Source organism: Cnephaeus nilssonii (genome assembly GCF_951640355.1).
Source record: "Cnephaeus nilssonii genome assembly, chromosome: 1".
Taxonomy (NCBI): Eukaryota; Metazoa; Chordata; class Mammalia; order Chiroptera; family Vespertilionidae; genus Cnephaeus; species Cnephaeus nilssonii.
Window position 1 is genome coordinate 111,124,348 of NC_137072.1, and position 27,509 is coordinate 111,151,856.

Here is a 27,509-nt window from a genome sequence, read left to right on the forward strand (position 1 = left end):
AACAGTATCCTGTGGAAGATCTGGAAGCTGTGAGCATGTACAGTTGAGTGGTAACTAACTTTGTAGACCAGAAATCACTGAAAACACTGAAACCTAAACTGGTGTGTGCAAGGGGAGACTTTCAAGAAACAAGCCAGTTACTGTAGCAGACACCTAGGAAAAGGCTCAGAAATATGAGGCTCTGGTTATCGCTGAGAATAGATGTGGGAAGGCTGAAGACTGCTGGTTAGTTTTTACCTGAATGAGAGACACATAGCCTCTTCTTGGCTATTCTAAGGATGCTAGCAACCAGGTCTACAGCTCACAGAAGGAATGAAAACCACACATCCAGGTCCATTTCTCAGACCAATAGAAAAGACTGAGACACAGACACTGAACGAGTTCCATCTGACTGGCTCACAAGCAATGTTCACTACTAAACCCCAACTAGGTACATCGAACTTCCAATCATCATGTTTGTCTTTTCTTTAAATGTGAATAGCAAAGAATCATAAGATATTTAATGAAAGCCTCCAACATGAGCAAAAAACCCCCCCAAAACAAACAAACAAAACACAAACAAATAGAAAAGAGGAACTTAGAAGAAAAATAAACAATACAAGGATCTGGAAAAATAATCTTCCAACACTATAATATAGTGTTTAAAGATAGACACTACAATGAAATAAGGTAAAAGAAGAAGAATGAGAAAGTCCTAAGAATATTTTTAAAGAGAATCTTAAAAGGTCAGAGAAAAATTTTAACTGAAAAAAAAATTTATAGAAAGATTGAAAAATAAGACATGAGGAATTCACTCCAAAAGCAAAACAACAAAAGGTAAAGCAACAGAAAACAGAAATCTGACAATGAGAACAGGCAGTTTAGAGCTGAAGAACAGGAATTACATAAAGAGGTAATATAAAAAAAATAGAAGGAAATAAATTATCACAGAAATACCAAAATTTTTGAGAAGAAAATTAATGTCAGAATTAAAAGTTGACCACAACATGCATCAGAGGAAATAAAACAAAGAAATAAAAGGGAGGAAGACAGGCAGGCAGAGCCTTCTACTCCCACCCCCCTCCAAACACACACTGAAAGACCCATATAGTTCATTTATATAAAATTTCAGAGCCACAGGCATGAAAATACCCTGAAATAGTTTCCAGAATGAAAAGAAAATATTCAAAAACACAAAACAAACAACCACCATACAAGTGGACAGGTTTCAGATGGTATTTTAGTAACTGAATATAATGAAGATTTGTTCCTCCAGAGTATAGAGGACTTTTTTTTTTTTAAGTTTCTTTTCTTACTACAAAAAGTGGTATTTATTCATTAAAGGAAATCTAAAAAAGGATAGAAAAAAATTTTTTAAATTATAATTCTACAGTTCCACAAAGTAAAATAACCATGTTTGATATTTTTGGTATATACTTTTCTAATCTTTTCTTTTTCTATTTTTATGATTAAGATGTTCTCAATATCACAAATCTGATTTCCCTCCAACCTACTTAACTTAAAAAATGAGTTAAAAAATATATATATACATAGGCTAAAAACTTATATAGTGCCATATGGCTTATATAACAAGAAATAGAAATGTTCTCCCTCATTCTGTACTTCTGATTACCATTCATTAGAGGTAGCCACCTGCAATGTTTTTTAACTGGTTCTTCATGTCATTATCTGTAAGTAATATGCTTATGCTTTCTGTTTCCTACATTTTAGGTATTATCTGTTAACTGTCTAATTTCACTTACTCATCCCCCTAACATTTTCTCTGCTTTGTCCTCTCAAAATGATTATAGAACCATTTTTGTTTAAATTAGGAGGCATGCCCTAACCAGTTTGGCTCAGTGGATAGAGCGTTGGCCTGCAGACTCAAGGATCCTAGGTTCGTTTCCGGTCAAGGGCATGTATGTTGGCTGCAGGCACATACCCAGTGGGGAGTGTGCAGGAGGCAGCTGATCGATGTTTCTCTCTCATCGATGTTTCTAACTCTCTATCCCTCTCCCTTCCTCTTTATAAAAAAATCAATAAAATATATTTAAAAAATAAATTAGGAGGCATGCTACTATGATAATGCAAATAACATTCATAGATGAACCATATATCTATATTAATAAAGAGCTAATATGCTAATGGTCAGGACGCCTTAATGGGTAATGACTAGGTAATTAGCATATTAGCTGGGGTATTGCTCTGGAGTCTGGGTGGAACCAGGGAGGCGCCCGGAGGAGGCAGGACAATCTCGTACCGGGGAGGGCAGGGGTGAGAGCCCATAGTGCCCCCCTCACCAGTCCTTCACCACCCACCGCTCGCACTCTTGAGTGCCCCGCGGCCCACCTGCCAGGGGAGCACAGCGCAGCGGGTGGGAGGCATCCACGCTCGCCTCCGGTGCCATGACGGGGTGGAGCCTCCACGTTGCTCTGGAGATGGGGCAGAAGCGGGAAGCGCCCGAGGGGACTCGAGGGACTGAGGGCGAGGCTTGAAGCGGCCAGAGAAGGCCAGAGGGTTTGGGGGCTGGGCCAGGCTCGCTAGAGCTCTGCGTGGATAGGTTCACGTGTCAAGGCAGGACTGCAGGTGGGTGGTCAGTGCTGCGCTATTTCGCGCGCTGGGCTCCCAGTGATTTATACTATAACACAGAAATTGTCAACTGATATGCTGCAAGAATTTTTAAAACATGAAATACCTGACTATTTAGTCAAGGGCACTGGCCTCTTTTCCCTTAGATTAGTGGTCGGCAAACCGCGGCTCACGAGCCACATGTGGCTCTTTGGCCCCATGAGTGTGGCTCTTCCACAAAATACGGGGTGCGCACGTACAGGGCGATTGAAACTTCATGGTCCATGCGCAGAAGTCGGTTTTCGGCCTGGGCGAGTCTATTTTGAAGAAGTGGTTCTAACACTGAGCCACACTCAAGGGGCCAAAGAGCCGCATGTGGCTCGCGAGCTGTGGTTTACCGACCACTGCCTTAGATAATAAATAAGTAAATAAATAAATAACAACTGCCAACACAATAATAGCGGTCTACTGTGAATGAATCAAAATTATACCTATTATGTCAGATCAGCAAAAAATATATTTCTTGGTGTGCGCATAATTTTATTAATTAGTTTATGTGTGCCATGAAAAGGAAAAAGTTGAAAATTGCTGCTGTAACACATTCTTTTTCATATAACTGTTTCTCCTGGAATTAATCATTGTTTCTTGTTAAGTACTTGTCACTAATTCATCCCAAAATTTAGTAGAACTCTAAAACTTCTCTCTATACATAGAAATCAAATAATTATCTAGATGGAGTTTTTTTCTGCCATCAAAGGCATTCTTTTTGTAGCTCTCTATAACTGTCATTTTGATAAACATGCTCTCAAAGTTGAGAACTTATGTCCAGCTCAAAAGTTCCTAAGTCTAAAATGTAAGTTCTCACAAAGAGACTTTCATAAATTCATACAAGTTATTTTGTGATTCAAAATGTTAAGTTCGGGTGAAGAGAATCAGAGGAAAAAGAAAAGTGTAAAGAAAGAGGAAAAACTATGTAGTATTACCACAACAATTTAGCAATTTAAAGAAGTATTCCTTGTTTTCTCAGGAATTATTTTTTGTCAAAATTATGCAGAAATTCTTACTTCAGGAGCCTTGGAAATAGGTGTTGAGCAGTGAAGTAATAAAAATGAAGCTAGATATAAAAAAACACACGGTCAATAAAAAGTTTTAAAAGCATCCACTTCTGAACATTTGTTGGCATAAAATCATGCTCTAAATTGTTTTTCCTGAATTACTTTTAATTATTCAGGGAACACTGGTAATGGCATTATGACTTGCCGAGACAGATCCTCCCAAGAACTGTTATATAAAATGCATTTCATTTTATAATGTTCAGTCAACTCTTACGAGCTAAAATTAAATTTTTTTGTTTGCCCTTATACTTTGAGCAAGGGATAAGCAATTTTTGGTAAAAATGCTTACACAGTAAGACCCTTTTACAAATTGCTGAGAGCAGGGAGAGAAGAGGGTTTAACAATAATCACTGTCTTGTTCTTTTGTTTGAAGTAGAATGAATTGACACCACACATACATAAAAGATCCCAGGTTATTTAATATAGGTATGCAAAACAAAACTGCAAAGTCACAAAACTGAACTTCTCAAAGCATGATTTACTTTGACCATTAAAAGAATCCATATTTATTTATTTGAAAAGGAAAATGCAAAGAATACAGTTATCAGAAAATGGGATGTTAATGGTAAGAAACCCCTGCAGAACAAACAAAACAGGCAGGTTAGTGCCACTCATACTAAAGAAAACACACAGCAGTGTGTTCGTGTTCACAATCCGAAGCCCAACACAGCAGCACACACTCCGCAGGGCAGGCTGAGCAGTGTTACACCCCATCACACAGGCTCCCCTAAGGGCGCTATGCCAGAACTAGTCCGCTTTCAGTTCTTCAAGTGACAAGCTCCTCCATACATCTGGTCCCTTCATCTAGTTGGCACTTTCCCTCAATATTTTTCACCTTTGTACTGCTTAGGGCTTCAGGTCTCAGCTTTCTTACTTCACATCTAAATAAGGTATCCTTATCTCTCCACTTATTACCTCCCTAAGCACCTTATAATCTTACTCCATAGTATCCCTGACACTCTGTATAACTATCTACACTAATAAAAGAGAAACATGCAAATTGACTGTCCCTCCGCTACGCCCACCAGCCAATCAGGAGTGAGTATGCAAATTAACCTGACAAAGATGGCAGGTTAATTTGCATACAGAGGCACCAAGCGGCCTGGGTCCCAGGAACATCCTTGGGACCCAGGCTGCTCCTAGCCTGTAGGCCCGCACATAGGCCCTGAGCGGCTGGGGTCCCAGAACGCCCCCGGCCACTCTGGGCCTACGGGCACAGGCTCCAAGCGGATGTTCCCGCCCTATGGCTGCTTTCATGTGCGCTGGCACCAAGCGGCAGCCCGGGTCCATGCCCCCCAGCCCAGCGCCTACAATGTGGGGCTGGCTGCCGGCCTCGGGGGCGTGCCCCCCGGGCGGCAGGGACATGCCACTAGATCAGTGGACACAACGCAGGGGGTCCTCTGCACATGAGCTGCAGAGGAAACACCTTTTCTTTTCTTTTTAAAAAAATATATTTTATTGATTATTTTACAGAGAAGAGGGGAGAGGGATAGAGTCGGAAACATCGATGAGAGAGAAACTTCGATCAGCTGCCTCCTGCACACTCCCCACTGGGGATGTGCCCCCAACCCAAGGTGCATGCCCTTAACAGGAATCAAACCTGGGACCCTTTAGTCTGTAGGCCGACGCTCTATCCACTGAGCCAAACCAGTTCAAGCATAAACACCTTTTCTGACCATTCACTGACTAAGCTCCCTGTATGCCACCACTTGCAGTGTTCTTAGTAACTTGGGTTATAAGAATCCAAGAAGGTGATCTAGGGTTTTTCCACCTCACTCCTGGAGGAAAAAATGAAGGTCCGTTGCTGGAGGGGCTAAGAAATGTCATATCCTGCCCTAGCTGGTTTGGCTCAGTGGATAGAGCCTCGGCCTGCTGACCACAGGGTCCGGGTTTGATTCTGATCAAGGACATGTACCTAGGTTACAGGCTCCTCCCTGACCGGGGCCCAGGTCAGGGCTCATGCAGGAGGCAACCAATCAAAGTGTCTCTCTCACATTGATGTTTCTCTCTGTCTCTCCTGCTCTCTTCCACACTCTCTAAAAATCAATGGAAACATATCCTCAGGTGAGAATAAAAAAAATTAAAAAAAAGAAAGAAAGAGATGTCATATCCTATGAAAGACACATCTTGAAAATGCCTAAAGAAAGTTGTCATTCTTTCATGGTGAAGGGACTGGAGTCCGTGTTGATGAAAACACCTTGGCAGCTGCAGTGGCTGGCAGTGGCTGTAGCAGCAGGGTGATGGGGCTGGCGCCTTCCCTTGATCAGCCCGGTCGCCTCCCACAGAGGGAGGCCAGACTGCGGCTTAGGCCCGCTCCTCGGGGGAACGGGCCTAAGCCGTCAGTAGGACATCCCCTGAGGGCTCCCAGTCTGTGAGAGGGGGCAGGCTGGGCTGAGGGGAATCCCCCCCCCAGTGCACAAATTTCGTGCACTGGGCCCCTAGTATGTATATAATTATATATTACGTCTATATGTTATATTATGTTAGTATATATTATGTTTATATATTATATTAGCATATTATATATATATGCATATTACACATATAACTACAAGCTTTCTCTTTCCCCAATAGGCTATACATTCCACAAGAACGAAGTTCATGTCTGTTTCACATAACATGTGTCCAAGCCAGAGTTGGACACTGCCTGGCACAAAAGCAGGCACACTTGGTTGCCATCACTTCACATCTATAGAGCCCCTACAAGATACGACCTTACCCACCTGATAGGCTAAACCATAAAAATGTTAACATTAAACAATGGAAGTTCCTTACTGACTAGTGATAAACACTGGGAAGGGGGAAAATAGAAATAAGCTGTAGTAAAGCATTTTGGGCTTGAGTAGGGATGGGAGGGCCCTTCTGTCAGTACAGTAAGTCAGTTTTTAGACAGGCCAGTAATCTGCCACTGAAGTTCTTTGGATTCCAGAGATCTGCTTGGTTGCTATTCTTTCTACCGACACTAACTCTTACCTTGAGTAGTTTATGCCTTTTCCTTTAGAAAAGAACTAAATACAACTTTGCAGTTTCTGCCTCCACCTCTGTGGAAGCCAGCACCCATGATGGCCTCCAGTGGCCCTACCTCCTGGTCTTCACCTCTTCTGAGCAGCAGACCCTTCCCCAGTTGAGCAGGGCTAGTAGGATATCATGGGTGATGGTGTGAGACTTCTAAAACTAGGTCATGGAAGACACTGGGGCATTCCCTTTGAGCTTTACCATTCCCTCTGGGGGAATCAAGTAACTGCACTGTGAGAACACTCAGCGTCCAGTCGGAGGTCCACATGGTGATGAACTGAGCTCTCTTGCCAACAGCCATGAGTGAGTAATCCTGGAAAAGGATCCTCCAACCCCAGTCAACCCTTCAGATGACTGCAGCCTCTGCCAGCATCTTGACTGCTACCGCATGAGATCCTGAGCCACAACCAACCAGCTAAACTGCTCCTGAATTCTAACCCAAAAAATGGTGAGATAAATGCTTATTCTTGTTTTAAGCTGCTAAATTTAGGGATAATTTGTTATGTAGCAGTAGATAACTAATATAATCTCTCATCACTCAAGCACAAAGACATTTTTTAAGAAACTTTCACCATTAATATAAAGGAAAACAAGAAATTCATTGAAATTTTTTAACCTGCAACTCCCTTCTCCTTTTTTATTAGATCCCATAAGGAAGACAAAGTAACTGATTATTTGAAAACCCTTTTAAAGGATAAAATAAGATTCATTCTATTTTTTTGGAAATAAGAATTGCCTGTGTCAAACAGAAGATAGAAATTTCTAAAAGGAAGGAGCAGATGAGATATAAGAAATGCTGCCCTAAAGATCAGGGGTGGGGAAAAAGGGAAAAGAAATCAAATCCAAAACCTTGCCAAAGCAGATTTTATTGAAGTCAAGCCTCTTCCCCACCCCACAAATAAAACAACACCCATGAAACTTTCAAGAGTGTGGGGAGGAAGATATCTATCCTATATAATAAAGAGCTAATATGCAAATGGTCATCACGCCCTCATACCGTCATGCCATAAGGCTCAGACACTCAACACTGGGGAGAGATAAATGGGAACCAGTCAGGCACAAATGAGCTTACAAAAGAGGAATGGGGACCAGCCAGGTACAAATGAGCTCGTGAGAGAGGAATGGGCACCAGCCAGGCTGCGGCCCAGGAGAGGGACAAGCCGCCCACCCCATGGTCCCGGGCGTCAGCAGCTGTGCCTGCGCCTGTGGCCCTGGAGAGGGAAAGCTGCCCCCACCCCCCACCCCCGCGGTCCCAGGCGCCAGCGCCTGCAGCTGCAGCCCGGGAGAGGGACAAGTCGCCTGCCCCATGGTCTGGGGCGCCTGCGGCTGCAGCCCAGGCAAAGCTGCCCGCCCACGGTCCCATGCGGCTGTGGCCGGCCCGGGAGAAGCTGACCTGGGTCCTAGGTGCCTGCGGCCGGCCAGAGGGAGAGAAGCCTGGGTCCGGGGTGCCTGTGACCGGCTGGAGGAGGGAATCCTGGGTCCCAGGTGCGGGGCGAGGCAGAGGCAGTTAGGGGCGATCAGGCCAGCAGGGGAGTAGTTAGGGGCAATCAGGCAGGCAGGCAGAGGGGTTAGGGGAGATCAGGCAGGCAGGCAGGTTTAGCAGTTAGGAGCCAGTGGTCCTGGATTGCGAGAGGCAGTCGGACATCACCTGAGGGGTCCCGGATTGGAGAGGGTGCAGGCCGGGCTGAGGGACCCTCCCTCCGTGCACGAATTTCATGCACTGGGCCTTTAGTACATATATAAAAGCATAATATGCAAATCAACCAGACAGCAGAATGACCTGTCGGCTATGACATGCATTAACCACCAGGGGGCAGACACCCAATGCAGGACCTTCCCCCAGCCTGCTGGCCAACCTCTATGTCCCTCCCCGCCGCTGGCAGGCTCCAATAGCCCAATGGGGAACAGGGAACCGGGGGTGGGTGGCAGCAGACACGGGTGGCGCCGGGGCCCCAATTGCCCTGCCAGTTGCCCCACACACAGAGGGCAACTGGCGGCAGAGGCAGCGGGGGTATGGGGTTGGCTGCCGGCAACCAGGAAAGATCGGCCCTGATTGCATGCCAGGCCTATGGACCCTACCCGGGCATGAATTTCGTGCGCTGGGCCTCAAGTATAATATGATACCAGAAGCTAGTAGAGTCTACCTATGCTGGTGAGAAAAGCAAGAAAAAAATTTCAAGTGTCAGCACTTGGGTATCAAAATTGTTTGAATAGGTATATGATGCCATTTTACAGAAGTGCTAGACTTACTTCTCTATTCTATGTACAGAAGGTTTCTCAAATTTTTTTGTCTTTTTATTCCCTTTCATAATAAATGTAGAACATAAAATTTTCCAATTAGAAACAGATTTGATTGTAAAAGGTAGTGGTGAGCATGTTTTGCCCATTCACGTGGTCAGAGATAATTTTTCTAACAAAAGAATTTTGAATTTATTTGAGATTTTTTATTTATTAAATTCAACTTAGCCTTGCACTGCTTCCATTTCCTTTTTCAGTCTTTCTAGGTTCTCCTCCACTTTTATTATAACACAAGCTAGAGAACAAGAAAGGCTGAGATAATTAATAGTGCAGCAGAGAATGTTTTCTCTGAACATCTTCAAAAGGCCTTTTTAAATAAGACAGGGAAACAACAACAAAAAACTTTTCATTATCCTTTGGTAATAATTAATGTTGGATTTATATTGTATTAATTTCCAAGAGTTTTCTTTCTAGATAGGCAAGGGAATTGAAATTCTTCATCGTCAGAAGCCACTGGATTCTATTATTAAACAGTGGATCCAAGACAAATTGCTACTGGAACTGTCAACATAACAGTGAAAAATAAGACCCCCAATATTGTACAAAGATTTAAAAAACTATGCTAAATTTTGGTTAAAGCAAAGAAAATACCCACTCAGAACAAAGTACAATTGTCTCTATTCATTTAAGAGGAGAATTACCATTGCCACATGTTGTCAACAATCACTAATGATTCCTTGAGCTTCTCAAGCTCCTTACTAATATAGAAAGTAGAAAAACCAGAAACCCCTTTACAAGCAAAATCCAGAAACATAACAAAAATGTTTATATATCTAGTATTGCCAGGTCAGCCCTGAGCGCTCTCCCCCGCCCCCCTTGCTGCCAACACTGAAGTCTAGAGTTTTAAGGTTAAAATTTGTAAGGGAATTCTTACTTGGCTTTACAGAATTAAAAACATCAAAAGCTTGCAAAGCAACTCATGGTTTTGATTCAATGAGAGATTCTGAGGCAAACCAACCAGTTAAGCTGCTCCTGAATTCTTGAATCACAGAAACTGCATGAAGTAATAAATGCTTATTGTTGTTTTTAGCTGCTAAGTTTTGGGATAGATACTTTATTGCACAGCAATAGATAACTAATATTTCTCATCACTCAATCTCACAGTTTGCTAGTTTTCACCAATGATATAAAACCAATTAGATATATTTATAAAGAAATCTAAATTAATTTACTAAAGACAAATGAAAACAAGAGTGTTAATAAAATTCTTCAGATATAGTTAGTTAACAATAAGGCTGATTATTTTCCCTCATTTGCACCAACTTTTTGAAAATCTATTCTATACCTCAGAGAAGCTACTATAAATATCCCCTTTCAAAACCCTATGAGATGAAGTAGAAGAAAAACAAGGAAGTAAACCTAGGAAAATTCTAGGTTGGAATCACTGCAAACTGTGAATGAAAGTACTCTTAAGAAATTTTTAAAAAATGTTTCTGTATTTTATAGAATTCTAGAAAAGTGACTATACTATACACTTTTATTTTATTTAAATATGTTTTTATTGATTTTAGAGGAAGAGGGAGGGAGTGGAGAGGGAGGGAGGGAGGGGGGGAGAGAGAGAGAGAGAGAGAGGGAGAGAGAGAAAGAAACATCAATGTGAGAGAAAAATCAATTGGCTGCTGAACCTACAGCCTGAGCATGTGCCCTAAGCAGGAATTGAACCCACTGTGACCTTTAGGTATATGGGACAACAGTCAACGAACTGAGCCACCCTGGCCAAGGCTATACTATACATTTTTAGATCCATTCTTTATCTTCTGGTGGACTTCAGAGTATCTCTAAAGGGTAGCTTTGTCTTAAAAAAAAAAAAAGCCAGCATAAAATGAAATAAGCTTCAAAGAAAAAAGTGTAACATTTCACCAAGACAAGGTTCTTATTAATAGTTATCACAGAATGTTATAGGTGGCACAGGTGCTACTTAGTGCTGCTCAAGCTCTAAACTTCTTTCATATAAAAATGGCAAGATAATCAGACAAATTGGTAGATGTATAACATTTTTTAAAAAGTCACCTACCCTTAAGAGGATCATGCTCTGCTCTCATAATATCAATAAGTGAATTTTCCAAAGAGTGCATATTCAAACTGTCATACATTCTACTTCGATCCTAGAAGAGAAGAAAAAAAGACTCAATATAATCTATGCAATTTTTTTCACAAAGTAATGATAACTATACTATCTTAATCTTCTCACATAAAATAGGACATCTGATTGATATACTATTACTAATGAGCCTGCATCCCAAGATAATATCAATAACTAAGGATCTTATAAACTACAATATTTCTTGTATCAAAGAACAATATATTTAATACATTAATCTGCAAAATCATATATCAAAAGCAATCTTATTTCATTGGCAGTATTAATGCAGTACAGTAAAATTATTTCTATTGCTATCATTCTCAGCTTATAAAGATTTCTGAAATGTGATACACACAGAGCATTTTTAGCTGTTATTTAACTTCTCCACTTTTCTCATATATCTAGGAAGACTGGCACTTGGAAAAAAAATGTTGGGGGGAAGGATTTAATTCAATTGCACCATACTTTAAACATCTATCAAACATTGTACATTATTTGACTTAGTCAGAATTTCACAGTAATGAATGCATAAACATATTATACACTAAAAATTTAAAGCATGAAATACCAGTATCAAAACAAAAATTAACACATTTCCTACCTCATCAAGTTTCAGAACAAAGTCTTTTGTGTCATTAGAAGTCTTGTTTGCTGAATGTTTTAAATCCCCTCAACTTGCCTAGTAGATTCTTTAATGTTCATTAATGTATACAGTATTTTGCTCACTATAAAATCAGTGTACTTGAACAAACATATATAGGGAACTACCACAGCAGGCTCTGCCCATGTCCCCTAAATCACCCAGGAGATTTTTACCAAAATGTCATCTCTAACTTCCACCCATTTGTATGTATGTGTGTGTGTACATGCGCTTGTGCAATCATATGAATATGTGGGAGAGGCAGGGCAGGCAATTTTTAAATCTTAAACCTGGGTCCATGAGCTTCAAGAAGGATCATGGCATATTTGAGATTATATATAACATTCTGCATGTGCATGTACACACCCTTTTTTCTGAAGAAAGGTTTATGTGTTTCATTGGTTTTCCAAAGGGGTCTACAATCCAGAAGATTCAGAACCAGTCTTTTAGAAAGCTGAAGAAAAACATAAGAAGCTTTCCTGAGAATATGTTGATTTACTTACTCCACCTTGACATTTAAATTATGGTTGTGAGCTTTATAAAGGCAGAGGACTGGAATCAGTAGTGCAGATTAAACAAATTGCTGTCAAGAAACTTAAAAGTGACACTAATGATGAAAAGATTACTAAAACAGAGGCTCTTGTTGCAAATTTATCAGTGATGAGCTATAGTTTAACCCCTTATTTTTAGTTGGATTTCTTAGGTAGAACATACCCATCAGTAACAGGGGTTCACTAAACAGTGACCTTGATTGGCGACAGAGAGGCACAGAGAATTACTGAACTGTAACAGCAGTTCTCAAACTTGAGCATGCTTCTGAATCATCTGGATTGACTCCTGGGGCCCATCTACAGTGTGATTCAATAGGTTGGGAGTGGCCCCTGGTGATACTGAGGCTGTAGGCCTAGTAACCATACTTTAAAAAGCATTGAGCTTCTTGATCTTAAGTTACTAAATAAATCTCTTCAGGTTCTGTTCCACCGTTCTAAGATACAGCACATTATAAATTCTTTATATTCTTTTTACCTTAAATTCTCACAAATAAAATGTTATAGTTCAGGGCTATCTTCTCAGGGTGATTTTTTTTAACAGAATCAGACTATCTCTCATCTTCAGTCAACCTATGAACTTAATGGTGACTATTACCACTACCTAAATGGTATTTCCCACACAACCTTTTTTTTGTGGCCACCTTCTAACTCCATTTCAAGGAATGTGATCCTCCCTTGCTTTGGAGCACAGTAAAATTTATGAGATGATTCTAAATATTTTTTAATATATATATTTTTATTAATTTCAGAGAGGAAGGTAGAGGGAGAGAAAGAAACATCAATGATGAGTGGGAATCATTGATTGGCTGCCTCCTGCACACCCCCCTACTGGGGGATCAAGCCCGCAACCCAGGCATGTGCCCTTGACCGGAATTGAACTCGGGACCCTTCATTCTGCAGGCCAACGCTCTATCCACTGAGCCAAACTGGCTAGGGCGAAATAATTCTATATACACTGTCAATGGCATGTGCAATATTTAGGGACTGAAGGGGAAAGATATAGGCAAGCTATTCATACGGATCAGTGCCCACAATCAACTCTGACAAGTGTTATACAAAAGTGTGATATGTATTATTAATAGCTTTAGCTTTAATGCCTATATATCCAACTGAAATAGTGAGATTCTCACTTATAAGGTCCCTTATTTTCCTTCCCAGACAAGTCTTTCATCATGAAACAAAGTCCTACTTTAGCAAAAACAAAAACAAAAAACTGGCAAAACTATTTAAAAAGGCTTAAATTAGCTTAGTTTACTTTGTTACTCATCAGCTGTTTCTCACATGATTTTTAAAGCACCAAACACAAAATAGCCTTGAGCAGGCAGAGCTCATGACATCCCATGCTATTTAGATTTACATGTTCAAAAGTACAGATAATTTCATTAAATAGAATGTGGGAATCAAAATATGACTTCTGAAAAAAAAAAAGGCAGAAACAAGTCTGATTATAAAACAAACACTCATGCATCCTTCTAAACTACAAATATAAGAAAAATTTGTGATCACACAAACTGCCATTGGTTTAAAAACTAAATTGCAATCCTGAAACCATCTTAAAGTAACCATGAACGTGCCAAAGCTGACTGGCATAACGGGAAAATCCTAACAATGTAACTAATGTTTATTACTATACGACTGATTGAAAATGGCCAAGATATTTCACGTAAGTAGGAATCTCTATGAGGAAAGTTTACTCCAATCTATTTTAAATATGAAAACTATCTGGTCAAGAATCAACTAACTGGGCTTTCAGAAACTGAGATTACAGAATCCCACAACAACAAACAGGCAAAACTTAGAAAGCATTGGTGGGAAAAACCAGTAATATTTTATATTCTAATATTTTATTGTTTTTTGTAAACCCAGACACATTTGTCACAAAGACTTAGAGAAGTGACAATAAAATCCAATAAAACTGAAAAACACAACATAACCCCAATCTTAAAAGGATGGCCTGAGAAAAGATTATAAACACTGAAAAATAACTAAGAAAGTCAATGATATTACAATTAGTACAAGAGGAATTCCAAATGAAAGGGAACTTTTATGGCATGTCATATTTTTGCTTTGACATACTCAAAACCCTGTGCTATTTCAAGTGAAGGGAGTGGTGAAGTAGAACCTTTTCCTCTTGACAATGAAGTATTCTCCCCAAAAAAGAGAGGATGGATTATAGAAAAATCCTATATCCTCATTTTTAAAGATATACCAGATGCTTGAGCATGTGTTCTTCCGCACAAGTAGAAAAATCAGCTTTTAAAACTGTATTTTTGAGCTTAGTTCTCCAGTTTTAAAATAAAATAGCAAAGCTGTGCTAATATTTTCCTCAATTTTAATACTGATTATCCACTCCTCATCACACACTGTTATTGCATGGTATTAGCAGTTTATGCTCTGCCACTCTGCCTTACTACACAACCCAGCACTCTCATATTCTGTAGTTGTTCCAAACAGATACCCCCTCTCTTCATCCCACTGGACTTTCACTTTTCAATGGTCAAGAATAGTATTACACTACCACATACATAATGAACATTCATTTTTTAAATTCTCTATTATTCTGATAATAAAAATGCTGTAACAGTGATTCTGGTTTTTTTATTTTTTTATTTTAAAGACCCCAAATGGCCAAAGCTATTCTAGTATAAAAGGGTTAAAGAAAATGGAGAGGCAACAGAAAATATTGGTATAAGAATATATCAAGTATAATTAAAGAACTGGACACAGGATACACATAATTTGTATGTGTAATAATACACATATATTATATGTGTAAGAAAGCCCGTTCTCTTTCATTGTCAGTAGGTGTAAGGTTTGGTAACTACCAATGTCCCTAAAGCTCATCTAGTTTAACCACAACAGTTTAAGAAATCCTTTATGAAATAAAAAATTGGTATTGGTTGAATAGAGTACATTTGAGTGTGTGTGTGTGTGTGTGTGTGTAAGGTGAATAAAGACTCCAAATAATATATTTTTCTGAAAGAGAAGCCCGCATTATCATTATAAGCTAAATTTTAAAGACTGGTGAAAATGCCTTCAATTATTCAAGGTGGTTCATGTGACATGCCCAAAAACTGCAGGCAGAACTTCCATAAGAACAAAAACCTAGAGTTAAATATATTGATAATCGCTCAGCTAGAGGACAGGGCAACACACATCTTATAGGCTTCATGGGCTCTATTACAGTTTTAAAGGCCTGATGTTGTTTTGTTTACAGAGAACTGATGGGCCATATAAAAACTTGTAATAACCTCAGCTACCAGTATATTTACTCTTTGATTTAAAATATTTAAGTGTTAATGAACAAATATATTGCAACCTTAATATTTAAAGTAAATTCAAAATCATTAACAAAAGGAAGATAAACAACCCAATCAAAAAATGGGCAATCAGACCTAAATACTTTTCGAAAGAGGACATAAGGAAGGCCAAGAGACATATGAAAACATGCTCAAAGTCACTAATCATCTGAGAGATGCAAATCAAAACGACAATGAGATACCATCTCACACCTGTCAGAGTGGCTATCATCAATAAATCAACAAATGACAAGTGTTGCGAGGATGCGGAGAAAAAGGAATCCTCGTGCAATGCTGGTGGGAATGCAGACTGGTGCAGCCACTGTGGAGAACAGTATGGCGTTTCCTCAAAAAACTCAAAATGGAACTCCCATTTGAACCAGTGATCCCACTTCTAGGAATATATCCCAAGGAACTAGAAACACCAATCAGAAAGGATACATGCAACCCTATGTTCATAGCAGCACAATTTACCATAGCTCAGATTTGGAAACCGCCTAAGTGCCCATCAGCAGATGAGTGGATTAAAAAACTGTGGTACATCTACACAATGGAATACTACGCTGCGGTAAAAAAGAAGGAATTCTTACCATTTGCAACAGCATGGATGGAGCTGGAGAGCGTTAAGTCAGAGAAAGATAAATATCACATGATCTCACTCATTTGGGGAATATAATGAACAATATAAACTGATAAACAAAAACAGATCCAGAGACAGAAAAGCATCAATCAGACCGTCAAACCTCAGAGGGAAGGTAGGGGAGGGTGGGGGAAAGGGGGAGAGATCAACCAAAGGACTTTGTATGCATGCATATAAGCCTAACCAATGGGCACATACACCAAAAGGGTGAGGGCATGAGTGGGGGGGGGAGGTGGGGGGCAATAGGGGAGTAAGGACACATATGTAATACCTTAATCAATAAAGGAAATAAAGGAAATTCAATATTAAGGTAATTTAGAATTCACACTTCTGAATATGATTTCTTGCAAGAGTAACTAGCTAACAGAGTTTTAAAGAAAAGTAAATCTTAGCCTTAATGTTTTAGCCGAAATACAGTAGGTCCTCGGGTTACGTCGGAGATCCGTTCCTATGGCGCGACGTAGCGCGATTTTTGCCGTAAGTCGGAACCCACCTACATAAGCACCTATGTCACTCACATGGAGCACAGACACAGCAGTAATGAAGTGAAACAGTAAAAAAAATTAAAAGAAAGATAACAATTCCTGACCTTGTGGTAAATAAATAATAAAGCACATATGTACATACATTGAAATGATGGAACTTTTTTTTTATAAGTAAATGGGAGATGGTGGTGTAACGACAAAACGACGTACGTGGAGTGCAACGTAACCCGAGGACTGTCTGTATAATATTCATTTTAAAGTCAGAAATATGCAGAACAATTTGTATTTCTTTTTAAAAAGTTTTTAATTTGACCCTTTTCCATAAAAATTATTTCAAATAAGGTCATGCCAACCCAAAAAATTTTACATACACCTGAAATAAAATCAACCTACAAAACTATTTCTTTCCCTTTTACTGAATTCAATTATAGGTAAGGCCTGAAGTATCCAGGTATAAGAATTAAGACTTCAATTCTAGAATTTAGTATTTTTTTAGGCCTAATCAATTTGATACTAAAGGAAATGAAAACTTAATTGTTTTAAAATAAAGTATTTTAACTAAAATTTTAGTATTAAAATGTTGTATATGATGCAAAAAGATTAGAGATGAAAATAATCTCTCCAGATACTTAAGTGCTTAAGTATTTTCTATGATTTTAACTTTGCCCAATAGTGAGGAACCACCCAACAGTTTAAGATACCAATTGTAGTTTGTAGCTGCTGCTATATTTTTAAGAATCTCAACTTCAAATACCTTAACCTTTTATCGTATAAAACACAGAACAAATTTTGTGTAAGTAACGTTAGGGTACTAAAAGACGACCACAACAACATTGAAAAGTCATACACTACACTCCTAGGGCTTGGGACCAATACCCATCCCCTTCAACCCCCATAAACCAAGGCCCTTGGATTCTAAAAATAAGGGGGAGGGATGGGTAGCAGAGTACAGGGAGGAGGGAGGAAAAGAAATGGCCAAAAGAGACCAGAGGAGGTATAAGAACGTCTTACATGACCTACTTCAAGGTCCTCTCATAATAATGACCCAAATAGATGAAGGCCCATGAACTGTTGTACAATGTCATCAACATGGTGAAAGGCAGAGGAAGGTGATTCAGGTTTCAAACCTCCTTCTAGTTTAGTTCACTTTTCACTATCTTTTTGTTTTCATCGCTGTTTCAACTTATAACATCACACCTCTTGGTCAAGAGTCCGCAGGGAATGCCAATATCTCAGCAATTTACAACAATAAAAAATCTTTAATTACCAAAATGAATTTACCTAAAACCCTAGATTATAAAATAGGTAAGAGCAGAGTGGCTTTGATTGTGGTCTACATGGGAGGGTTAGAGGTCCTTGCCCTGGGGCAGCCCCAGGGGCACCTCTGCAGAGCCCAATTTGCAAACTGGCCTTTCCTTATCACCTCTGCTCTCTAGCATTCCAACCACTGACACCATCTCAATAACCTATTTTCTCAACATATGCTCCCCCCACCAACCCATAGACCCTTTATATAGCAGCTAATTTGTCTTCCTTCTCTGGAGACATACAGTATATCCCTCTCTTATGTGTATCCTATTATCTTGGAATATTTTTGTCTCTTGTGTTCTAAAAATGCGTCTCTTGCCACCTTCAAAATAATTATTATTTTCCTCTTCTAACACACCATTTCCTAGGCATTTATATATTCAATACAAATGACATAAAAATGCTATCATAAAAATGACATTGATAGGGCCTAAAGGAACCAAGGTGAAAAGGAGAGTAGAAATAGATGGACAGCTAACTTACATTAGCAAGACAGTAAGTTACACATTACATGAAACAGCTACTTAATTTCTAAGTGAAGATCCTGGCAGGACTACTTTGGTAAATAGGTGAGAATTGTCTAAAACAAGTGCTAATGCTTGATTATTAAAGTTACTGCTAACCCTCCAGGTTAGAATGCTAGTTACAAGCATATTATTAATCTGTTTATACAGTCCTTACTTATAAAATAACCCCATGTTGATAAATTAACTAAGGAAGAGCCTTAGCTACGGATAACAGCTCCATAGTGTCAACTCTGCTCCAACCTGGGTTCTGTAGAAGAGAACCCTCATGCACAGGACTGAGTTTTCTGTGTGTCCTGTAATAATTCTCATCACCCAGTGCCCAGTATGCATTCAAATTTAGTCTGCAGGAAGAGAAATAGCCTTTTATATAAGGGCTTGATAGTAATTTGATTAAGACTGCCTCCCAGTCTTCTGGCTCAGGGTTTTTCCTAGAGAAACTGATTATTTGGAAGAAGATAATATTTAAGAGCAGTAACAAAATTCAGAAAAAATACTGTATCCAAGTTTTTCATCAAGTTGAAAAAGCTAAACTAAGATAGGGCTTGTTAAGGAAGTTTATCAAGACCAACGTAGAAAGGTTTATGAAAAACATTACTAAAAATTATGTAAAACATTGATGAAATTGTAAAGTTGGAGATTAAGTAAAAACAGGATTTTGTGTCTAATTGCAAATAATTCTGAAAGGAGATAAAATATCTGTTTCATTTGACTGATGTTTAAAGCCAGGTGCTCTTGGGTATATAATTCCTTTTTTTCAAAAACTAATTTATTATGTTTTGGAAATATAAAATTATTATGAATTACATTTAAATATAAAAATGAAGCATTTTATATTAGTTTAAGTCAAGTGACCCTTTAAAAATAAATTGCTTTAATGCTCTCTGACATATGCTTAAATAGATACTGAAAGTAAGTAATAAATCCTCCTCTTAATGTAAATACTACTAAACTCCTAGCCAAAGTCCTGAAAAATATACACTGTGCAGCCTACCTGGTCTATTCTGGATGTTCCGGCTGCAGTGCACCAACTATCTTGGAGTGAATCTGAGCCCCAAGCTGGCAACTGCAAACTAGATCTCACCTTCAACAGCATAGAAGTTTTCATCAGAAATATGCAGTTCTCTTTCCCATACCCACCCACACACAAAAAAAGGAAGAAAATAAAACAAAAACCAAAATTCTTTCTCTCTTTATTCCTTTTTCTAAAGGTTTCAGGAAAAAAACAACAATCTCGTTTAAAAAACACACACACCACACACACACAAAAACCACCTAATTTTAAATAGCCATAAGAGAGTTTCATTAACCTGCAATATCAGCAAAATACTAAAAGGCCTGAAAAATTGTCAATCATTATTAACTACTAGGCCACATTTAGAAAAAAAATAGTCACTGAACCAGTGAAGACAAAATTTAATGCTATGTAAAAAGCCATATTATTTTGCCATAATCACAGCTGTACTAAGTATATTCTAATACACTACAGCTGATCATAGCCAAATCTATGCATAATTATGAACATTTTAGTTTAGATGTATTGTAGGAAAAACTCATTTTGGTGGCCCATTAAAGATTAATAAATTAAGGCAGTCTTAAGAAGTTGCCAATTAAAAGTTTCAATATGTATTTAAGAAATGCAGCAGGTTTTTCTCCTTTTTTTGAAGCTTATTTACTATTGTGTGCTTATAGATTGTTTATAGTGTCAATTTTCTTCATCTAGGTATTTTACCCTTTGATAATGAAATTATATATGCTTAAAAACAAAAACTTTCTCTTTTTTAATCCATTAATTTCACCATACTACTGCTACCACCACTGTTTCCAATTCTGAAAGATTAACATTAGAAATAAGCCATTTACATACCATTCTTACCTGTAAGGGTAAGAGTGTATTACTATTGTTGTCTGTTCTGAACACATTATCTTCAATCCAAGATTTTGGCGTCAGTGATGGAGTAGAACGCGTAAATTTCGGTGGTGCTATGACATTACCAGAAAACGGTTTTTTCAGTGGAGATATCTGATTCATAGTTCCTGGAATCCCCATGTTTCCAGTTCTACGATGATCTCGGCCATGCATTGCTCCCCAGGACATACTTCCGGTGCCCCAGCCACTGCTCTGATGGTTGCTCCAAGGAGATTGTTTCAGAAGAGGCTGAGGAAAACATATCTCTTTAAATTACAGGCATTTAAAGAGCTTATTATTGAAATTCAAATTTTAGACCTGAGCTAAGATTTTAAAAAAATGAAATATAGAATACACAGAATATATCCTTAGCTAGTTAACAAAAAGTAATAGGCTTGAGATCTTGCTATAATAAAATATTAGCTTAATGTGAGGCAGTTTTCATCCTCTTGCCTACTATAAATTATACTGAACAGGCAGATACTTAATGACAATGACTAAAATGGAAGCATGTGGTTACTTTTTTTTTTCCCTTCAGAGAGAACCATATACATGAGATATACATTTAAATTGAAATTAACTCTGAAGATCCTTAAAAATATACCCTACATTATGATCTTAAAGCAACCACATTCCATTAGGTATACAACTAAAAGCATGATCTTTATTAATCAAAATATATCAACCATATGGGTGAAATATTTAGACTTTAGTTTGCCAAAACAAGTTGCATCGCTGCAAAAGTGAATAATAAGGTTTGGTATTATTCTGTTGTACAAATTAATAAAGGCCTTTTGGGATAGGGACAATATAGGAAATATGTCCTTTTCTGTACTGTTTACTGTACTTTTAAGATCTTTTATTCCAGATTGAGTGTAGCTTCTTTTAAAATGTTTTTGTTTCTTTTCACTTAATTATCATTGAACTGTTAAGCAATTATCTAATGTCACCCATAGGTGGATCCACTGAGATATACAAAAATAAACAACTATTTGACTATTCTAGTAAAGATCCTAATAATACAAGTCTCCATTAACTTCATTCATTTTCAAAAGTAAACTGTACTCCAAACTAGGATCTATGGCAAAACGTTATGTCATCAATGAATGGAAAATACACCAAAAGCCTATTAACTGTAGGTTTTTAAAATGTTTTCATTGCTAGCAATTATATGGTCAATAAACTTATACTTTAACAATTTTGTGCTAACTTGTAGCCAAAACAAGTATGAACCATGGAGCTACAGTATGTCAAAAAATACAGCACCCTTCAAATAAACCTGTTTTTTACAAGACAAAGAAACCAAACCTGATACATAGTATCTATTTTAAAAATTAATTCGAATGGGAATATAATGATGAATATATAGTACAACAGTTTCACCCTCCACACAGTTCAAAAACAACAGCTAAGGGGCCATGGAGAAACCGCTTGTCACCGCTACAGGCTCCAAGTTCCCTTGGAGTGACCTAAATTCCATGTGACAGCGGTGCCACCTCTCACACCCCACTGCCAGACCCACCTTTTGACAAAAACAACAACAACAAAAAACAGCTTAGAGCTAAATATGGATCATGGCATATGGTTTTCCAAGGTTCTACAATCTACATCATGTCTTCAGAAACTAAAAAAAAAAAAAAAAAAAAAAAAAAAAAAAACACCTAAAATTTTCTGTGTCAAGTTTCCAGTTAAAAATTATGCAAATCATGAAAAAAGTGGAGTATTATTTCAAAATTCCCCATGGTCAATCCTCATTGACCACATTCTCCTTTCTCAGGGAGAAACCTGTGATTCAACAACAACAACAAAAAACTGTTAACTGTTACTCTGGTTAATTTAAATAGACTGTTAACTGTCACTTTTGTTAAATTGAGGTAGGTATTCATTCACCCTTTACTAGTCAACTGGCTCATCGCAGGGCACTTTGGTCAACGGGGAAAGTTACAGGAGTCAGAGCCCTGGTCCGACTCTGCGGCTGGCTCAGTCCCCCGTCGGGAAAAGGCCTGGCCCGGCGGGATGCCCACAGCAAACGCGGACCATTTCGGAAACGCACCGAACCCTCCGGCTCCGCTCGCCGGCCCGTGGGCGCCCGGACACTGTCCCGGGGACAGGCAGGAACTCGGTCGAGAAGGCCCCGGATGAACGACCACCCCGTGGGCCAGACGTTCACAATTACACGACCCACTCGACCTAGAAACGCCCGTCACCCAGGGCGGCTGGGTCCGCGGAGCCGGCCCAGGGCCTCCCGCTCCGGGCGGCACACCGATCCCGGACTGGACTTCAGGGCGGCGTTAAAAGCCGCACCCTGGCCCCCGGCGTGAGCGAGTCCAGCGCAGAGGCCGCCGCGGCGCATCGGGGGCACCGGGCCGGGGTGGCCGGTTCAGGGATCACCCGACGGCGCGGAGGCTGCGGGAGCAGCAGCCCGGCCGCCCCGCTCTGGACCCGGTCCGGCCGCCCCCGCCTCTTCCGCGAAGCCCCACGGCCGGCCGGTTCCGAAACAAACCCGACACGCACCGTCCCTGGGAACCGCGTCCTTCCTTTCCAAGTTCGCTCCCGCCGCCCGCGCCCGCCGGCTCCGCGCCCCCGGCCGGTCCCCGCCGCCACTCTCCGGCCCCGGGAACCCGACAGCGCCCTCCCGGCCCCCCCGGGGCGTCCGCGGGTCGGGGTCGCCGGTGGGCGGCAGCGAGGGGCGCGAGAGCCGCCGGCCCCACCGGGCTCCCGGGGTTCGAGGGGCAACCAGCCGGCTCCCAACGCGACCGGCCAGCGGAGCCGTCCCGCGTCCCGCACCCCGTCCGCCCCCGCGGCCGCCCCGCCACTCGCTTCCACGTCCCCGGGGTCCACGCTCGCGCGCCCGGTCCCCGTACCTGGTGGTGGTTGTAGGAGTTCCGCTGCTGCAGGAAGGCGGCCGCCGGGTGCTGCTGCTGCAGCTGCGGGCTGACGGGCGACCGGCGGCTGGGCTGCGGCGCGGCGGGCGGGGGCGGCTGCTGGGGGACGTTCAGGGCGGGCGGCGGGGGCACCGTGGCCGCCGAGAAGGGGCTGCCGAAGCCGCCGCCTCCGCCGCCGGCCGGCACGCTGAGCCCCGCGCAGCCGTGCGGGGACACGGGCGAGAAGCTGGGGAAGAAGGGCGGGTTCATGGACGACGGCAGCCCGGGGTAGAAGCCGTTCTCCGCATCGGGGCTGGGCGGCGGCATGGCGCTGAGCGAGCCGCCGCCGCCGCCGCCGCCCCCCGGGGTGGCAGTGGACGAGCCGGGCTGCGGCGGCTGCGGCGGCGGCGGCTGCTGGGGCGGCGGCGGCTGCTGGGGCGGCGGCGGCTGCTGGGGCGGCGGCGGCTGCGGCTGGGGCTGGGGCGGCGGCGACGCGGTCTGCACCGACCAGGGGGTGCCGAAGCCGGGCAGCGGCGGCGGCGACGCGGAGCCGCCTCCCCCTCCGCCTCCCGGGGGTCCCCCGCCCCCGCCGCCGCCGCCGCCCGGGTGCGGAAGGTCCGGGCTCTGCAGGCTGCTGAAGGCGCCCGCGCCCAGCGCCCCGCCGGGTAGGAGGCTGCCGGGGCTGTTGAGCAGAGGGTGGTTGGGCGACTCCATGGAGCCCGGCGCAGGGTTCACCGGCGGCGTCGAGGGGGCCAAGCCCGCATTGGAGGGCTCGGCGGCGCTGCCCTCGCCCGCGGCCGGGGTCCTGCGAGGGCTGCCCGCGCCTCCGTGGCGGCGCCGCGGGGCTGCGGGCGGCGAAGGCTGGAGCTGCGGGAGCGAGGGCAGGTCGGCCGGGCGCTGCCGCGGGGCGAAGTCCTGCGGCGGGAGGTGCGGCGGGTGCGGGAGGCTGAACGGCTGCGGGCGCTGGGCGAGCGGCGCCGGCTGGAGGGGCGGGCCGGGCGGCGGCGGCGGCGGCGGGCTGAACCGGCCGGGGCAGTGGAGCGGCGGCGGCGGCGGCGGCTGCGAGTCCGGAGGGTGGGGAAGGCGGGGAGGGCTGAACTCTTTCCTCTTCTGGCTGCTCAGCTGCTGCTGCTGCCGCTTACTGAAGTCCTGCGGGGAGGAGGTGCGGCAGCCACAGCAGGAGGAGGCGGAGGAGGAGGCGGGGAGGTGCAGACTCGGTTTGAAGTCCTGGGAGGGGAGGAGGTGGGTCACACCCGCGTTCGTGCCGCCGCCGGGGTGGTGGTTGGGGAGTTTCTCCGCGGCCGCCGCCCCCGAGAGCGGCCGCGCCGGCTGCTGTGTCAGCCCCAGCAGCAGCTCATCCTGCATGGTCTGCGGGTGCGCCGGGGGCTGGGAGGAAGAGGAAGCGGCGGCCGAGCTGCCCGCGCGGCCGCAGCCCAGGGGCACGGGGAAGGGGGAGGCGGCCTCCGAGAACCCGGTGACAGGCAACGGCGGCGGCGAGAGCGGGCCGAAGGGCGTGGCGGAGGGCGGCGGGGCGGCGGCGGCGGCCGCGGACGGCCCCGCGGCGTAAGGGCGGTACGTCCCGCCGCCGAAGAGGGACGCGGGGCTGCCGCTTCTGAGCGGGGCGAGCTGCAGCACCCCGAACCCGAAGTCCCTCATTTATCAGGCCGGCGGCAACGGGAGGAGACGCGCCCCGTCCGCTGCCCGCCTAAGGAGCCGCCGGGTCTGGGGCGGCGCGGCCGTGGTGGAAGGAGGGGGTGGGGGGGGAGTCAGGGAGGGAGGGACACCGTGACTGAGGCTGGGGCACCCACTTCGGCCCCGCCACCCCTCTCGGCGGCCACCGCCACCTCCCGAGACCGGCTCGGGCGCCGCCGCCACCGCCGCCCGCGCCGCTTAAGAACCCCGGAACGTGCGTCACCGCCACCTCACAATCGCCCCGCCCCCCGCGGTGCGTCCCAGCTCGCGCTGGCGCGAGGCCGCCGCGCCCCGGGGCCCCGCCCCCTCGGGGGCCCCGCCCCTCATTAATATGCGCGCTCGGCTGGCGGCGCGCGCGCGCGGAGGATGGGGAGCGCGAGGACGAGCGGCGCGTCCCCTGCTCCCCTCCCCAGCCCTGGGCGCAGGGCCGGCCGGTTGGGGTGGCGGGCGGCCCGCTGGGTTCCGGGCGCGCGCAGAGGAGGAGGAGGAGGAGGATGAGCACGCGCGGGCTGCGTACACGAGTGCGAGGCAACGGCCCCTCCAGCTTGGGGACGAACGCTCCCCTGCCGCTCCGGTCCGGTCGCGCTCGCGGCCCCGCCTCCTTCGGGTTCCCCTCCTCCCCACCCTCGGTCACGTGGGGTCCGGCCTCAGGGACCAGGGCTTCCCTAGGACTGGGACTGGGACTGGGCCTTCCTTGGGTGGGGCTGGCCGGCACGGGAAACTAAGGCTGGGGAGACCGACTAGGTGCGGTCCCCAGTCCCGGAGGAGCTGGGACCCCGACCCCTCCCGCCCTCCTGGCTCAGTCCTGGGGTCTTTGGCCAGCTAGCTGCCTGCCCTGCAGATGGCCAGCTGGTTAGCCTACACCTCTGGCCCCGACCTGGAGCCCTCCTGGTTGTCCTAGAAAGTGCCTTCTCAGGCTGGGTTCCCTGCTGTCACCGACCTTCCCACAGCCACGTGGAGGTGTTGTCTGTAAGGGTAAACCTGAGGCTCCCGCGGTCTACCAAGCATTTTCACTCCGCTAATGAGGAACAAAGTCCCCGGTACCTAACACGGCTCCCTGCGGGCTTTTACACACATATATGCATATAATGGGTTCCTAGAGCAGCTCCCATGGTAACCCTGGGCCGGCTCCAAGTCCTCCTCTTTCATAAAAGCGCTTAATGTGCTATCCTGGGGACTGCTGCGTGCGGGACTCCTCCCCACCACATGCAGTCTGCCATCCCCACCCCTTCCCCCCAGGGAAGCTCTAAACATTTCCGAAGCTTGACGAACTCCAGGGAGAAAGATTTCTCACATCAGGGGAAAAGGAGGTTCTGACTCAGCAACAGGCTTGTTGAGGCTTGCAAAATGGAAGGGGCAGAGCTTTCCACGGTAGGGCTCTCGTTGGAAGTAATAGAAGAGGAACTAGTCTTGTATATTTCCTGTCATAGAGAAAAACTTTACATACAGAAAAAAAAAATCATATGAGTGTCTACATAAAGAATAGCAAAGTGATCCATACTTCATAAAAGAAATGTGTGTGTGTGTGTTCCTGTTTGGCCATTTTAAAATTTTCTGAGCACTTAGAGAAGTGAAACTGCTGAATGAATCCTAGAAGAGAGTGCTCCCAAAGACAGAAAATGGATTCACACTACTTGATTTGATTTACAACTGGGCTAAGATTAAATAGTGTCATAAATTAGCATACACTTACTGATGTAGGCAGAGTGTACATTTTTGAGCCCTCCTTCTTTTAGTGAAATTTCATTTCCACTTTTGTTACTCCAATGCTTCAAATTTAAATAAATCAGAATAAATACAGTAGAAAGAGAACAACATTGCAAGAATATACATTTTATGTACAATGTGCATGCATGTCTGGTATCTGGTCTAATGAACTAAATTTGATACTGCCTTTACAATAAGGAAAAAGTACTTAATTCATAAGTGATTCAGAAATTGGTCAGGTGCATAGAAAATTAGTTTCAGTAAATAATTTCAAAACCATTTTCAACAATCAGGCAAAATATGGAACTGGAGAAGTACTTTTATTATTCTAAATTACATTGTCTAGAAAGTAAACTGAGCTCATTAGAATTAAAACTACAAATGGCCATTTTCACAGCACCTATTGACATATTCTTAACTATTATTTATTAATGTATTTTACAGAAAAAATACTTTCAACAATCAAAGCATGTGAAGTCTTTAAGATGAACACATTTTTTTTCTAAGTAAAGTTATATTGGATTGGAATCAACAACAAACCTTGAAAGAGGAAAGATACATAGGCACAGACCATAGCCCAAACACCCATTAAAATAACAGAGAGCATACATTTATTTATTTATTTTATTTTTTTTAATTTTTATTTTATTGTTTAAAGTATTACACATAGTAGAAAAAAAAGGAGATATATGTACTACTATGAGAGCATACATTTAAAAGACAACTGGTGCCATTCTGGGCTAAAGTTTGAAGAAAAACAGATTTCTTGGCTTTCTGATACTGGTTTTGTTTTAGAGAATTTAGAGCTCTTTGAGATAGAAGGAAGCCATCA

General features: G+C 43.3%; 1 protein-coding gene across 8 annotated transcripts in view; it reads right to left on the reverse strand.

Moving 5' to 3' along the window:
• CPEB2 (cytoplasmic polyadenylation element binding protein 2) overlaps positions 1 to 25,128 on the reverse strand; it is a 62,644-nt gene extending 37,516 nt beyond the window's left edge. For 2 of the 8 annotated variants that reach the window (XM_079791957.1, XM_079791955.1), the window contains exons 1-4: positions 23,279 to 25,128; positions 20,382 to 20,663; positions 19,500 to 19,589; positions 10,990 to 11,080 (exon numbers count right to left, since the gene is read on the reverse strand). In XM_079791957.1, coding sequence (XP_079648083.1) covers positions 10,990 to 11,080; positions 19,500 to 19,589; positions 20,382 to 20,663; positions 23,279 to 24,934 — 2,119 coding nt within the window. In that variant the 5' untranslated portion in view covers positions 24,935 to 25,128. Of the gene's footprint in view, positions 1 to 10,989; positions 11,081 to 19,499; positions 19,590 to 20,372; positions 20,664 to 23,278 lie in introns of all 8 variants that reach the window. The other 6 variants (XM_079791956.1, XM_079791954.1, XM_079791961.1 and 3 more) reach the window with 3 other exon arrangements.
• Between the last annotated feature and the right edge of the window lie 2,381 nt (positions 25,129 to 27,509).